Source organism: Lonchura striata, chromosome 3, assembly GCF_050655825.1.
Source record: "Lonchura striata isolate lonStrDom1 chromosome 3, ASM5065582v1, whole genome shotgun sequence".
Taxonomy (NCBI): Eukaryota; Metazoa; Chordata; class Aves; order Passeriformes; family Estrildidae; genus Lonchura; species Lonchura striata.
This window is the reverse complement of record NC_140705.1, coordinates 54,554,088-54,569,752: the sequence shown is the minus strand read 5'-3', so window position 1 is coordinate 54,569,752 and position 15,665 is coordinate 54,554,088. Positions and strand designations below refer to the sequence as shown.

The window sequence follows — 15,665 nt, the reverse complement described above, 5'->3', positions numbered from 1 at the left end:
AAGATAAAAATGTCTTCTGTTTGCTTTGAGTAGTTTAATAAGAGCTGCATTAGTTCTGAGCAAGGTTTATTGTGACAGAGCTTCTTTAGTGCAGAAATTAAAAATGTAAATTCATCTGCAATGCTCCCAAAGCATTTTGTTTCAGAAGCATCAGAAGTATTGAAAGTGTGGCATAGCTATTATTTTTATGTCTGACAAGGATCACATTTTATTTTTCCAAGTTTTGTATGTGTAAATGACCAGTATAGGTAAAATTGAAGGGAAGAAATAAATATTCATTTACTTCTTGTTTTATCTGATGATAATAATATGGCCAGTTTGGATAATAAAAGTCATGGAATTTGAACTGAGGTCAGAATTGAGGCACTTAAATGTACATGCTGATATAGAGGCTTCTTGGGGCTCAGTTCAGATTATTATGTTTAAGAACTAAAATAAAGGCTAGTTGTCTAATCTACACTGACTAACGTGTAAGTTCAGCCTACCAAACACACTTCACATGTTTTGGTCTCGCTAGGCTATGCTGACTAATTTGACTGGATCATCAGTGACTTTAATTGTAATACACACGCTTGTGTTTGGCTGCTTTACTGAACGCTGTCTTGTCCACTGGGTCAATGAAGGGAAATAGAAGACTATGTTATACGTAGGTTTATAAGGCTATTTTCTTTGTGGAAAGGGTCAGTCTGCAAAAATCAAATCCCTAGGTCAAGCAATGGCAGGGGAACAGTGTTCTGTTAATATCTAAGGATACTTATAGATTGATATTTGCAAATACTTTCATTTTTGGGGTACCCAGTGTGAATGAGGACTTTACTGTGTAGATATTTTATAAGCTGAAAGTTGGTTAGAAAAATAAAATCAGTTTGAAGCAATCCTTGTGGTAAAACCTTTAAACAGTGAAAATTTAAGGAGAGCAGAAAAGTGGCTGAGGCCAGTTTTTGCATCAAAATGATTAGGCAATGGGCCACTTTCACTGATTGAGAATTTATGTTTCCTTGCATATAGGTCGCTGTAGTCTCCTTCCTGTGGTAAATAATTCTGGTGCCATGTGTAATTCATGGAAGCTGGATCCTACAACGCTTCGTTTTCCTTTGAAAGGTCTTTTACCATATGATAAGGTATGCCTTATTGAACTTCTTAAACCTGTTACATTCAGTAAAACAAAACTTCTATGTCATTCAAGCGGGGAAAAATTTCAACTGTGATTATCTGTTCCAATTTGGCTAACTTTTAAGGTGTGGATGTTTTATATTTCAATGATTTCGAGCTACATATAGAGGACCTGGAAAGTAGTGTTTGGTATAACTGCTGTCCAGATTGTTGAAGAACATGAGACATAATTTAATGTGCTTTGTGTGTGTGTGCATTTGACAGAGCAAATGAGAGCAGAGAATTGATTGGAAAATTGGCTAGATGGAAGAGAATGAGAAAGTAATTTCTTCTTTTCTGTGCTCTTCATTATTCCACAGGAAAGATAATTTACAATTCAGACTTAAAGTTTGCACAGTGAAATTTAAAACTCTGAATGTGAATTAGTGTTGTACTGAAAGAATTTAAAGGATCAGGACAAAAATCCATGTTGTCCTGCATCCCATTCCTCATACCCTAGATGTCTAGTGACATGTATAGTGCTCGCAATCTGCAGTCTTTATAATTTTGGGTGTTTCCTGACACAGCTGTGGTTTCTCTGTATTTAGTAAGCCTTCATCTCCAAAATACTTGTTCAGCTTCTACTTGAGCCCCTGTAAACTTTTAGTATCCTCAACATTCCTTTGACAAGGAGTGCCACATTTTAGCTTCATGTATGAGGAATCAGCTCCTTCTGTTTGTTTTGAACCCAACTCCAGATAACATTTTTATTTAAAGTGATTCAGGCTGTGGGAATGTGCAGTGAGCAGTTGCTTCATATCTGATTTCTTCACATCAGTCCTGATTTTTGTGCATTTCCTCAATTGTCTTACCTTGTTTCCTTTGAGTTTAAGGCTTTTCCAAGAAGTGTACCGTCCTTCTATTAGATGAGGAAGGTTCTTCTACTTGGACCTCATAAAATCTGCCATTTCTTAAGAACTATGATTATCTCCTCATTTCTTTCAGTTACCAGAGAGCAAGACAATTTCCCAGATAATACATATCAACATAAATTAAGCATGCATTCTTACATTGTTTATTCAGTTAAATGTAAGCTCAGTATTGAACATAATCTTGAGATCACATATGTTTGTATGTGATTGCTTGTTTCTTTTTCAAGGATCTGTTTGAGCCACAGACTGCTTTGTTGAGATATGTGCTGGAACAACCGTATTCCAGGGATATGGTCTGCAATATGCTAGGTCTGAATAAGCAGGTACTGTACTGTGCTGTAACACGTGATTTAATTCTGCATAGAATCTGCACTATTCTTTTTCTCTTTTCTTTGCTATAGCTAACTAAGCAAAACAGTTTAGGTACAGAGAGTGATTTTTTTTTTTTTAATGAGATCATAATAGGTTAATTGGACACTGTTATTCCTATCATTTGTATATTGCTTTACGAATGTTAAATTGAAAAGTAGAGATTTAAAATATGATTTTTTTTTGCATTGCTTTTTTTTCCTATAAGGCCAGCCTCAAGTACACCTTTGACAGACAATAGGAGACTGGTTATTGTTCGTTTGGTTTTTAAAGCATTGTTGTACTCTGTTATATTGGAATGTTATAGTACTAGAATAGTTGGAAGCTGGGCTTTGTTTTGTTAGATTTTTTTCTTTTGAAACCTTAGAATGGGGGGGCTTAGTCTGACTTGGGGATCCTTGAGGCTGGCCTCATAGTCACTGTTTTGTCTTTTCTTTTTTTCTTCCTTTATTTTTGTTCTGTCCTGTCTTGTCCTGCCCATCCTCCAATGCTCTAGACCTTGAACATTGCTCAGGTATGTTCACAACCTTACTGTTGTATTGTGACTAACGATACGCTGGCCGCTTTGTAGCCACTGATTCCAGGTAGAGAATACATGTACAGTCAGGGCTTGAAATTGGCAGGACCATTAGTCAAGGGCAAATTCTCACTACAATTCTCTAGAGATACGAGAGATACAGCATGAAGCTGATAGTCAGTAGTCCTTTGGATTGGACTGCTACTATTTCTCTTACCAGTCATAACTTTAACTTTGCTGGAATTTTCAGATGAGGAGAGATTTTTAATTCAAAATTTCTTTCCTTAATCCAGTGGAAAAAACATCCACTAGACTTAATTGTAAAAATATAAGGCTGTAAATACATAATTTAAAAAAGAAAGGTTTACTAGTGGAATTTTCTTATCATTAGGAAGCCTCTGTAAATAACTACTCAACAGGCAATTATAATATTCTCCAGTCTAGGTGAAAGAAGAGTAGTCCAGAATACCACACAAAAAGTAGTTCCTTAAAATTTTGACTACTTGTTTAAATGAATAAACACCTGAGCAAGTCAACCAAGTGGACTTCTGCTTGAAATTTTAAATTATGGGTGTTATAGTTTATCCCTCATTACACTAATAATTGCCACACCTACTTTAAAAAAAAACAGTGTTTAAGATTTATAAAATAGCGTTGCTGTTTGCAATACTATAGTGAAGGTTGTGTCAGTGTTTCCATTTAAGAAACTTTTTTCAGGTTTGTAACTTGACTATAAAATTTACATGATCCTGAAACCTTGTGTACATTTCCCAATGTAATGGAATACACCAGTGCATTTTCTGAACTGAGACAATGTTTTTGAATGCACTAATTCCTACATCTTGGCTGACAGTACTCTGTGTTGTATTTGATGATCTTTTGTACCTGAGACTTAAAGCAGCTGAAATGTTAAACCTTGGAATTGAGCTGCTAGGTTTACTGTTTAAATGAGTAGTATTTGTGTGTCTTTCTATGTCTGCATTGAGTTGATAAATGAGACTATTCCTCTATCTGTCTTGTAGCTGGTAAATAGTACAAGATATAGACAAAAATTATGTTGAACCCATTTTATTCTTCTAACTATGGATGGTCTGTCCTTATTTATGTTAATGCTGGGTTTTAACTCCTACTTCACCATCCTCCAAAAGTAATTCAAGAAATAAAATGTATTAAATTATACTTTTAAAATTTGCTTGCTAGTATAGGAATTCCTACACAAAGTTTCATCCTGGCATGAACTTTTATGGCCAAGGAACAAACATGAAGAATGTAGCTTATAAAGGAAATGCTGACAGAACATGAACTATAGCTGTGCTACTACAGTTACACCATCATAAAGATGTTGAAAATTTATGAGTTTAAAATATGTGAGTTGAAAATACAGATATAGAGGTGGGTGGTACAGTGGTATAGCACAGGAAATATGTTCCATTTAAATGTTAGTATACTCTGCATAAAACTGTGGAAAATATTAAAATTTTACTTTTTTTTAGGTACAAATTACCTTTGTGTCACATTTCAATTTGTTAATGTAGCCGCCTGACAAAAACAGTAGCATGCTTTTCAGAAGTTGTGTAACTATATTAATGCTTTCAGTGAAATGGCTGATAATGTTGTATTTTATTATTAGAGAAATAACCTGCAGAAATTGAACTGTCTCTATAGTAGAAGACACTTAGAAATGCAAATAGTGCCAACTTTGTTTCAGAATAAATACAGAAACACCTCAACGCAATGATCATTATTTATTTATGATCATTAATTATTTGTGTGGAGTTGCTTGTATGCCCTGTCAACTATTTACACAGATCCAGTTGCAGGATTGGAGCCTTCATTTGAATCTTTTGGCATCACAATCTAGGTATGGTTCAGACAGATTTGTCCTAGTTCTTGAAGATGAACAACGAAATTTTGTGGTTCAGTCTTAACTAAGCAGATCTGTGTTAGAAAACCATTCACTCAAGCCATCTCTGAGATGTGTAAAAAATACACAAATCCAGCTGTCCCGTTAACCTTGCAGGGAGAAAAATGAAGGTAAAATACCGTATGTTTATAGATTCTTATGTTTGTTTCAGGATTCTAAGTTTTCTTGTGGGATGAGGTTTTCCAATAACCTTATCAAGAATATGGGTTTAAGTCCAAATGTAATAATGTGGACTTCAAAATGTTTCTTTTGTCAGTATCTGGGGACTCTTGAGTTTTTGCTACTGTGTACTTCTGTGTGGACATACTCTGGTATATCTGTTTGGTCTATAGGAAGTAGAGATTTTAATTGTATTTTATCCAGTATATTATCATGGGTTGCAGTTGAAATCTTATCTTAAGGGTCTTTATGCAACCTAAATGACTCAACAATTCTATGTCAATTTGTATTCTCCTGTTAACTGAGGTATCAATTTAAATTCTTAGTTATTTCTTAAAATAATTTTTTAAACCATATAACAATTTGGTTTTTTTGGAAAATGATTAACAGTTCTGAGTGTAATGCACTGATACCACAATAAGATGTGGTTTAGGGATCTTAATGGTTGTTTCTTAAAACGGAGCTAAAGTAATCTCTTAAGGACATGAACTGTCTCTGGAGGTTTTGGTTTATATTATTTTATAATATTTATTTATTTATTATATTTATTTATATTATTTTACCTTCTCTCTGTGTACAGACTTGCATGAAGAATAAAGTGCCATTTTTGCATGCATAGTTGCACTTAGGCTCTTGTTGCAGTCCTCTAATCAATCAAAAACTGTTATTTTGGGGAATATTTGAGAGAGGAGGTAATTTTCAGGTGTTTTGTTTCAGTAATGTAAAAATGTTTAATTAACAGCTATTGAATTAATGATTTTGCTCTTTAAATAGTGTATTTAGCTAGTCACCTTTTAAACCAGCAGTGGTGGTCTGTAGCTTATCTGTGCCTTACTCTGTGCAGGTGAATGTCTAGTTGTATTCTCTGCTAGCTACAAACCATCATAATTAGCATGGGTAAGCTGTTGTAAGCTGAGCTGTTAACTGAAAGGAATGACATAATGCAAAATCACTTTTATTTTTAAAATTTCAGTTGATCTTGCTGTTCAGTTTTACTGATGATAACATGGCAAAGTACTTAGTTTAAGGGGTGTGATTATTTTTTATAGAGTGTAAGGGTGTGCATTGAGAACACTCAGATATATGTTCCTTCTTTTTTTAATGAGGGAAACTTGAGAATGGCTGCCAAACTTGGGAGAGATTATAGAATCAGGTATAATATCAACAATAAGCTTTAAGGTTTTGTATCTTCATAGCATACAGTTTTTGAAAATGGATGTGTCGGAGTAGTTCTGCCATTTTTTAACTACTTTAGGCATTTTGAATTGGACTTTTGAAGACACCATTTACTCTTGTAGGACTCTTGGCCTCTGTGGTTTGGTCTTCTAAATCCATTTCTTAAGTGTAGATATTTACTAAATATTGTTTGTTTAAAATACTGAAAAGCTATCGTAGCTATCAGCCAGCCTTACTGGTTCCTTAAAATATTTTTCTTAAAGGAAATACTTTTAATACTAGCCATGCCCCTGCCCCACCCTTTGATACCCACCCTGTCTCAACACCCCAGAAAAAGAAGGAATTAAAAATTCAACCCCAAATTAGAACAACAAGCTACCCTCCAACTGAAGCTCTGATCCACTTAAAGAAGCACCACTAGTCCATTAGAGTGCTGGCCTTGAGAAATTTTAGTGTCAAGTTGTCATGGAAGCAATTCCCCCCCCCAACTTTGTCATAGTTTAATAATGTTTTCAATGAAATGCTGGATTTTCAGATCTTTAAATGTTATTCTCAGAAAATGGAGAATGTGTTTATACAACCAAACTGTAAAAATTAGAGTCATGTTTAAGGGAAAAGCACAGAGATTTTTGAACTCTACATTTTTTCATATATAATCCAGAACAGCGTTTGGAGGTTTTTTGTTGTTTGTTTTTGTTTTATTTAAGCTAAGCCATGCCAAAACTTGTATTCCTACTTATTTGTGAGGGTAATCAGCCCTCCTCTATAATGTTATTCATCTCAGTTGATACTGAGCTTTTTTTCCACTTATGAGCAATTTATGAAACAAGGGCCCAATCCTGTGTGTTCCTGTGCAGCATGGTGTTTTATTTCCAAGAGTTCTGAAACTATAGATACAAAATCTTTGCAAAAATATATATACGATGAAAATACAGAGAAGAAAAAATGCCAGAAAATTAATTTAATGAGGATAGAATGTGATGTACTGCTATTTTTCTCATGGAAAACTGTTTTTAAAGCAATGAAAGTGTGGTTTTCAGAATAAAAGCTTGAATTCATTTTTTTAATTTCCTAGCTCTTAAACTTTTCCCAGTCTTAGAATTATTCAGAATAGCAAAAATTTCAACTGGAAATTCTGGCTCTCTTTTTATCAGTAATATTTTTCCTGTTGTATTCTTTGAATAACTTTATTCCAAATTAATATAGCCTAACATGATTAGGTTTTTGGACATTAACCCAGTGCTTAGCAAACCATTGAATTTCAAGCCCTGTACATAGTAGTTTTGCATGCTGGATTATAAACTAGTCTGTAGTGTTGTCTGTTGCACCCTGCTCTGCTTCATAAGTAGTTGCTTTGGGAGGGGGAGAAAAACGAGCCACAAAAGACCCAAAGTGTTCTGAACTGATGGTGCCAGTACTGCTCTTTGTAACCTGTACCGTGGTTGGTCTGTGATAATGACGTGGGAGAAGAGGTATCATCGGTGCTTTCTGTCTTAGCTAGAGGTTTGTGTTAAGCATGCTTCAGGAAAGCACAGCTGGAATTGTAGCTTTCTGCAGTTTTGAGCTGGCAAAGAGCATGCAACAGGGGATGCTGTTCACTGTGTTTTGTCAACTTTTCCAATTCTTGCATTCTATTTTTAATTGAAGAGAATCTCTTTTTTTTTCATAGCTAAAGAGTACCATCAATGAAGGTAGAACAAGCATCTCCTTTCAGCATCTCTCTTTACTGTTATTATATCTTTATGTATAGCCTTTTGTTAGGCTGCCTGGCTAGTAAGTCAAAGAATTCATCTAAGGCATCCCTGAAATGTTTTATGAATATTGGGGTGATCTTTTAAAACTTTTTTACATATACCTTTTTGCCTCTAGAAAGGGATAATGCATTTTCATGATTAGTGTTTGAGCAGCTCAGTTCCTTTTCTTTTGTATCATAAAGTAATAATTTTTTCTTTAAGGCTGCATTATGTTACAGGCATCAGGCCAAATAAAAAAATTAATATATGTGACCATTCCTGAGTACAGATTGCATTGAAACAAACAGGTTAGATTATTTCCAAAGCACTTTCTGAGATAAGTTAAATTCTCCATTTTTGTTTTCTTTAATTATAGTACATGATATGAGTGTAACAATACGAATGCAGGATAATAACAAAAAGTTGTTGCACTGAAGATCTTGTAACATGTGACATGATACTAGTCTTGAACTGTGGCTTTATAATATGAGTTCCAAATTACTGGTTGTGGACTTATTTTATATACTAACATTTTATATTTTCTATTTTATATATTCTGTACTAACAGAATATATCTGAATATATAATGCATTTCTTACTTGTTCATTATTAAAAATCATCAGGGATGGTGTGTATTTTAAATTATTTCTTTTTTGAAATAATTTGCATAGCTCAGTATGAAGACTGTGGCAGTCTAACATCCAAGGGGCTCCTCACTCTGATGTGTAATTTCTGTTCTATTTATAGTATGTAGAACACAGCACTGATTAATTTTCAAGCCTTTTTGATGTTGTAACCTGTGGTGATACGTCAATAGGACAGCATCTAGTTATAGGGGTATTAACCAGATGTTAATTCTGCTGCTAGTTGCAGGTGGTAGGTAAACCCAATATGAGTGTAAAAAAGAGCATAGTCTTCAAATAACTTCATCATGTATTGGGATCTTTTCTCTGAACTTGATGGTATAATTGATACATTTTCTTTATGGTGATCCCTACTTTTGAAATGGACTTAATGTAGAAAAGAAGGAATGAAAAAAAAAGCCAGCAAAAAAACCCAAACCAAATAAAAGAACCTCCAGCTGTGTGTTTTAAGAATGGGCTTTGTTTTCTGACAGTGTGAGATCAGAGAAGTAACATTTTGCCTGAAAATGCTATAAAACAGCAAAAAAAAAAAGCCCCCAGATGTTAACTGTGCATTGATGAGCTTGTTTTGGAACTCAGTAGGGGAATTCTGGAATATATGATAAAATGTAAAAATCACAGTGACCTGTAACATAGTGCAGCTTTAATATACTGGCTTATCCTTAACTTAAGTTCAGACTTCATCTCATGCCTCCCAGCCTTCTGTCAAAATATTTTACTGTAACTGCAACTCTGCAAGTTCTGGAGTTAATGGCAAGGCTTTTGGAATACTGTATCTGATCTCTGCCTTACAGCATAAGCAACGCTGCCCTGTGCTGGAGGACCAGCTGGTGGATCTTGTGGTGTATGCCATGGAACGGTCTGAGACTGAAGAGAAGTTTGATGACGGTGGAACCAGTCAGCTTCTGTGGCAGCATCTCTCCAGCCAGCTCATTTTCTTTGTGCTCTTTCAGTTTGCAAGTTTTCCTCATATGGTCCTGTCACTCCATCAAAAGGTAAATTGTTTGTATCGCTCCCACATGGTAAGAGGGATTTAAAAAGCAAAACCACTATTTTTTTTTAAGTGTCACTCATCCCTGCAAGAAGTACCTTATGTGTAAAAATTAATTAATTTTTTAATCACTGTTCTCTCTAGAAGTCAAATTCTCAAGTTATGGTGCTGTGAGCTAGGTGTGTTTTTATTGTATTCAGTTACAGGATGTTGCATTTTATTTGGATTCAAAGTGGGCTAATAACTAGAGTAAAGAGATAGACTGGCATAATTCAGAAGAACTAAGTACTGTGATGTTGCATCCAGTTTGCAAACAAGTTCTGAACAGAGAGAAGGCCCTGTGGACTAAAAAAAACATGCCATGGAAAGGGATGTGGGAACTTGTCTAATCAATCTACTCAAGCAATCAAAAGTAATTTGTCCAATTATGATGATACTGGCAATCACAGTCCCAAGTTATTATTACTTTTTAGTAATAATTCCATTTGAACTGATACTAGAACACCCTTTTCTTTGGTGCTTAGGGTTATAGTTCTAAGGGTGGTGATGCCAGTCCTCCAGAGCTCTTTGCTGAAAGAGCTGTATGCTGTTGATGGTAGGGTAGGGATGTTCTTTCTCCTTGCTATTTAGATGCAGTTTCCAACACACACAACAAATTGCTCCATCTTCATTTGTCTACAGTTCCGTGTTACATAAAAATTTTCTATGCATGTTGTGTTCCACTTGTGATGGACTGTAATTCTCTGATGTCCTTGTTTGAAATTAATTTTACCAGGGCTGTATTCCTGTAATTGCTGTTAATAAACCATTCAAACAATAGGCATTATACAACACAGTTGTACAAATCTAGTATAAAACTATAGCAAGCAAGATAAGAGTAGAATATTAGTTATTAGGGAGTTGCTGTTAGAGATAAAGAAGTTAATTAAAAAAAAAAAAAAAAACAAAAAAAACCCAGGTGAGTCCAGATGAAGCAAACCAAAGTTGTTCTGGCTCAGGGACTTTCTTTGTAGGAGTTTATAAAACCTGATGCTAGCAGTGGCAATATTATACTTCACTACAGGTTTACAAGGTGACAGTTTAAGACTAATATTTAAGTGTTGCTAGTGTTTTGAAGCAGTGATCCTCAGGAGTTTGCATTTTAAGTCTTAGCATTAATTGTTGTGGCCCTCACAGAGTCCGTTCATGTGCTACAACTAGTATACCTATTTCCCTTCTTTCTGAAAATGACGTATGTTTCTGCCTAAGTCCTGCTATAAAATTCTCTGCTGAAACTGTTTTAGTCTCCCCTTCTAGTTTCATAAGAGCCTTTGCAGTGATTTTTCTTCTGCATGCAGTATTTGTCTGTTACTGAGTGTTCTTGACAGTTGGCAGGCCGTGGTCTCATTAAGGGGAGAGACCACCTGATGTGGGTGCTACTCCAGTTCATCTCTGGCAGCATCCAGAAGAATGCACTGGCTGACTTCCTCCCAGTTATGAAGCTGTTTGACCTCCTATATCCTGAGAAAGAAGTAAGTCTCTGATATTAAAAGTTTTATTTTTAATTAAACTTGGGACCTTCATATATCAATACTACTATCCTTGTTGAGTCACTCTTAGAACAGTGTGCTGCATAGTTGTAGGGAGATGTTTCATAAGTTTTTTGGAGGATTTCATATCCATGTAACCACGTTTGTTTTTAGGGGCAAGAAAGACTTGTGTTAAGTCTCTTCCTTGGCTTTCGTTTGATTAAGGTTTTGAGGCATTTATTAAAGCACTGAGGAGACTGTAAAGGAATAATGTTTAATTGTATTGTTACATCTGGGCTGAAACAAAGTAGTACTTTAAATTCATTCTGCAGGGGCAGATCAAATCATATCCATGATACATACCTCTAGAATTAAAGTTCCTGAGGAAGGGGCACTTAATGAAGTTCCTAAACTTTAATTATGGCATCACTGACAGTGTGAAGTCCTTGTTGTTTACTCTATCGTAGTGCTTTTTACTTTGGGTGAATGGATAGAACATTACAGGTGTGTGATGTATCAAATTCATATGTAACAATATTTCCCCCTGCTAAGTTAGTTTTGACTCACAGAAATTCTTCAGTACAATTTGTGTTGGAAGATTTCAATTGCTTTTGTCAGCATCAGATACTGGAAGAGCAATAGAACTACTTACTTCAGCTGTAGTGATGGCTCCAAGTTACACTTATTCAGAGTCTTTGACTAGTGCCTTTTAAGTGCTACATTTTAAGTGCTTGTGAAACTGTAGCCTAGGAAGCATTTTTTTAAGATTCAGTTTCATAAGCGCTTAAAATGTTATCTCTGGACATTGCTCTTAAAAGGATCTGCCTTGCTATCCTGTTGATGGTGTATTGGTGCTGTCTTATTTGCACTGTTCACTGGTGTTTGTGCAGCAGTAACTGTATCAAATGGAAAGAAATGTGGATGTTGACAAAAGGGCAGTACTGTAGCTAAGTCTGGATCCAAAACTTTTAAATTTTGCGTTGTATCTGTTCCTTTTCATGAGAAGTGTATTAATGTTTAAGGATTGACTGTGATGCTGAATAATTCAGAATTTTCAGAAAATACTGTTGAACCACTGAGTACCTACTATGGAAGCAGATACCATAACTGGTTTCTGAAAAATGTGTAAGTGTGAGGCTGAGAGAAAAACCATATTCTTTGTATATGTCTGGGAACTGTATATTCTTAAGCATGAACTTCTTTTTGCCAAGGCCTTAGATAATTTGTTAAAATTACTGAACACTGCCTATCTAAGTTGGTTTTTCTGCACATTAACCCATGTGGTATGTCACATTCATGTGTTCTTTCTTTAGTATATTCCTGTACCTGACATTAACAAACCCCAGTCAACTCATGCTTTTGCAATGACCTGCATTTGGATTCATCTGAACCGGAAGGCCCATAGTGACAACTCCAAGTTGCAGATTCCCATTCCTCATTCTCTAAAACTTCACCATGAGTGAGTCTGGGGGTTTTATTATGTTTTGATTTATGTTTAGGGATAATGAAATTGGCAGTTCCACATCTGTATTCAGAATGTATTATGTGAAGGGATGCTGTATAAGTGTTATCAATAGAGTGACTTCAAAGTAATTCAGAAAGATAGAGCTCCAATTAAAAATAATTCATAAAAAGTGAAATGTTGTTATCCAGCTAGCAGAAACTATATATTTTATCTCAGAATAATCAGTCTTTATTATTGATAGAGAATCTGAAAATAAATGGACAATTTTGTTTTGTTATGCTGTGGCTTGGAAAGCCTGGATAAGCAGTACATTTGGCTCAGTTTTTGTCTGGAAAGGCGATTTTTAATTGTGTTTTTTTCCTGAGCTATTTCTCCAATGTAGAAAAATTGTAACACGGTGAAACTGTGGCATAAGAAGTAATTGTTTTGATGTAGTGCCATTAATAACCATTTTGATTTTTTTAACTATTTTATAATGGATTTTATGACTGAGATTGTTGTAGCTATATTCCTTTAATGCATGTGTATTCTTCTTTCTGCTTAATGTTTAATCTTTCTGGCACACAGGTTTTTGCAACAGAGCTTAAGGAATAAGAACTTACAGATGAATGACTACAAAATTGCCTTGTTGTGCAATGCTTACTCAACCAATTCAGAGTGTTTCACTTTGCCAATGGGTGTGCTAGTAGAGACTATTTATGGAAATGGCAACATGAGGACACCTCTTCCAGGCACTAATTGCATGGCATCAGGGTCTATCACCCCATTGCCAATGAACCTCTTGGATTCACTCACAGTTCATGCCAAAATGAGGTACAGTATATGCAGCTAGCTTTTTCTTGTTAACCTGTAAATCTGTGTGTTGTCAATTATCATCAGAAAGTCTTCCTGGGCTGGACATGTCATATAGAGATCTATTAATATACTTTAAAAATGAAAGTGTGATTTAAGAATGTGTTAAATTTCAAGTCCATGTTTTTGATCTAAAAACACTTTCTCTTTTTCCCCAGTCTGATTCACAGCATAGCTACAAGGGTAATTAAGCTGGCTCATGCAAAATCTAGTGTGGCCTTGGCTCCTGCTCTTGTGGAAACCTATAGTCGCCTATTGGTTTATATGGAAATAGAATCCTTGGGCATCAAAGGCTTCATCAGTAAGAAATAAAACCTTTTCCCCCTGCTTTCTTTCTGTTAAGTAGTATTTTTGTTTAATGGCAACTGGAGACCATAATGAAAATGAAAATATAATGATGCAGCATGTATAAATTAGTTTAATATAAAAGAAACTGTGTAAGTTGTCCTAGTGCTGCAGTAAATTTCAGACTAGTTGTGCTGCTGTCCCTTTATGCTATCACTTGTATGTCCAGGACCTTTCCAGTTGTGCTGTGTTCTGTAAAAACATGCTTAATGGCAAAGCATAAGCAAAGTTACTTTGAGACACACAGTATACTTAATTGCTCTTGTTAAAATAATTGGCATATCTGCAATATGTATGCTGTTCATTCAAAAGATTATTAAGCTGTATACATTTACAGCATCTTCAGACACCACTTGCACATATGCTCTTTGGAAGTAATACACTTTTCAAATCAAATGTCTGTGACTTACAGCCTAATAAAACTAGCGTACTCTGTAGTTGTATTTCAGGGTGTGGTCAGCTGTAAAACTTACCTTTCAAACTTTTTTCCATAAGGTCAGCTCCTGCCAACAGTGTTCAAATCTCATGCATGGGGAATTTTGCATACTCTGCTGGAAATGTTTAGCTATCGGATGCATCACATCCAGCCTCATTACAGAGTCCAGCTCCTCAGCCATCTTCATTCCTTGGCTGCTGTGCCACAGACTAATCAGAACCAGCTTCATCTCTGGTGAGTGGCGTTTGCCATATTTGTCCATAATCTCAGACTCCTTGTTGAAAACTGCATGAGAACTGTTTAAATGGCACTTCCCAGTCTTCTGTGACTGACTTGTTTTGGGGTGTCTCAGCAGGGCATGCTTCAGCAGTACTGTTGGATGTTAGCAGTAGTGCTCTGCAGAGACACATGAGGCAGTGTTTGCACACACGTGGCAGCAGTGTCATGAGTCAGCACACAGGACAGTTCTTGGACAGAGCTGTCATGTCCAAGAAGTGCTTCTTACATGGTAGATAAAGGGTAATGCCTGCTACTTGTAATCAGTCCTTGGCTTGTCCGGTACTGGGACTGTGCTTGCTTCCTTATGTAGAGGATTTTTCATTTAATTACAAGAGTTAAGTTGGTTCCACTTAATTCTTATGTGAGGTTGATTTTCAGTCATATCAGAGAATTAATCTGGATCACTCTGCATGTGAAAGGCATTTGTGCAGTGATGGTGACTGTACATGAACCTGAGTGGAGTCTCTCCTATGGTGTGTGTCGTAATAGCCTAAAACAGTGGTTAATTTGAATACCAGAAAGGTGACAAAGCTGGTTAGAGAAGGTCTAGAGGGGTTTTGCACATAATTCCAGGCAAAAGCTTTGAGTTTACCTTACTGTTAATGAAGTTGAAGAGCATGAGATTCAGTTTGTATGTAGAATCTGGGGTTTATTGTCAGAGAGTTGGGGAAAATAGTGCCATTGACTCTTAGAGTACAATAAATCTTGTGGGAGTATGTGAGACAGAGTAACTTCATTATTGCCAGTTCAGATGGAAAAAATCTAATTATACAGTAAATTCACAGAGTCATAGAGTGGTTTGGCTTGAAGGGACCTTAAAGTTCATCTGGTTCCAGCTCTTTTGCTGTGGGCAAGGACATCTTCCACGGGATCGGGCTTCTCAATTTCGTAATCCAAATTCAAATTGCTTATCCTTTACCAAGCATAAAGAAAACATGTTAAGACAAGTTTCTCCTTAAATTCAAGGCTTTGATGTCTTTATTGACCTCAATCTTGTTTTGTCACAGTCTGTAAAATACAGATGTTAGTAAATTTTAATGAGCTCTGCATGCAACCAGAATAAACTAAACTATGGCTTTGGTATATCAAAGACACAATGTTATAAAAGTCTTTCCAATGACTTCAAACTACCTGGTGTGAAAAGTGCTTCCAACTAAAGCAACAGAAATTAAAGTGCTTTTAATCAAAAGTTACACTTCCTCAGCTTCCTAATTTCTTTAATAAGGACAATTTAGTACTGACT

The 15,665-nt window shown here is 35.7% G+C and overlaps 1 protein-coding gene across 5 annotated transcripts in view; it reads left to right on the top strand.

Annotated features, from left to right (window-relative positions):
* MED23 (mediator complex subunit 23) overlaps positions 1 to 15,665 on the top strand; it is a 37,863-nt gene that overhangs the window by 7,221 nt on the left and 14,977 nt on the right. For 3 of the 5 annotated variants that reach the window (XR_014953751.1, XM_021540696.4, XM_085575179.1), the window contains exons 9-17: positions 1,009 to 1,121; positions 2,252 to 2,347; positions 2,890 to 2,907; positions 9,341 to 9,541; positions 10,905 to 11,048; positions 12,359 to 12,504; positions 13,078 to 13,323; positions 13,521 to 13,663; positions 14,203 to 14,377. Coding sequence is in view for 4 of the 5 variants with exons in the window: in XM_021540696.4 (XP_021396371.3) it covers positions 1,009 to 1,121; positions 2,252 to 2,347; positions 2,890 to 2,907; positions 9,341 to 9,541; positions 10,905 to 11,048; positions 12,359 to 12,504; positions 13,078 to 13,323; positions 13,521 to 13,663; positions 14,203 to 14,377 (1,282 nt within the window). In the remaining variant the exon portion in view is untranslated. The remainder of the gene's footprint in view (positions 1 to 1,008; positions 1,122 to 2,251; positions 2,348 to 2,889; positions 2,908 to 9,340; positions 9,542 to 10,904; positions 11,049 to 12,358; positions 12,505 to 13,077; positions 13,324 to 13,520; positions 13,664 to 14,202; positions 14,378 to 15,665) is intronic. The other 2 variants (XM_021540698.4, XM_085575180.1) reach the window with 1 other exon arrangement.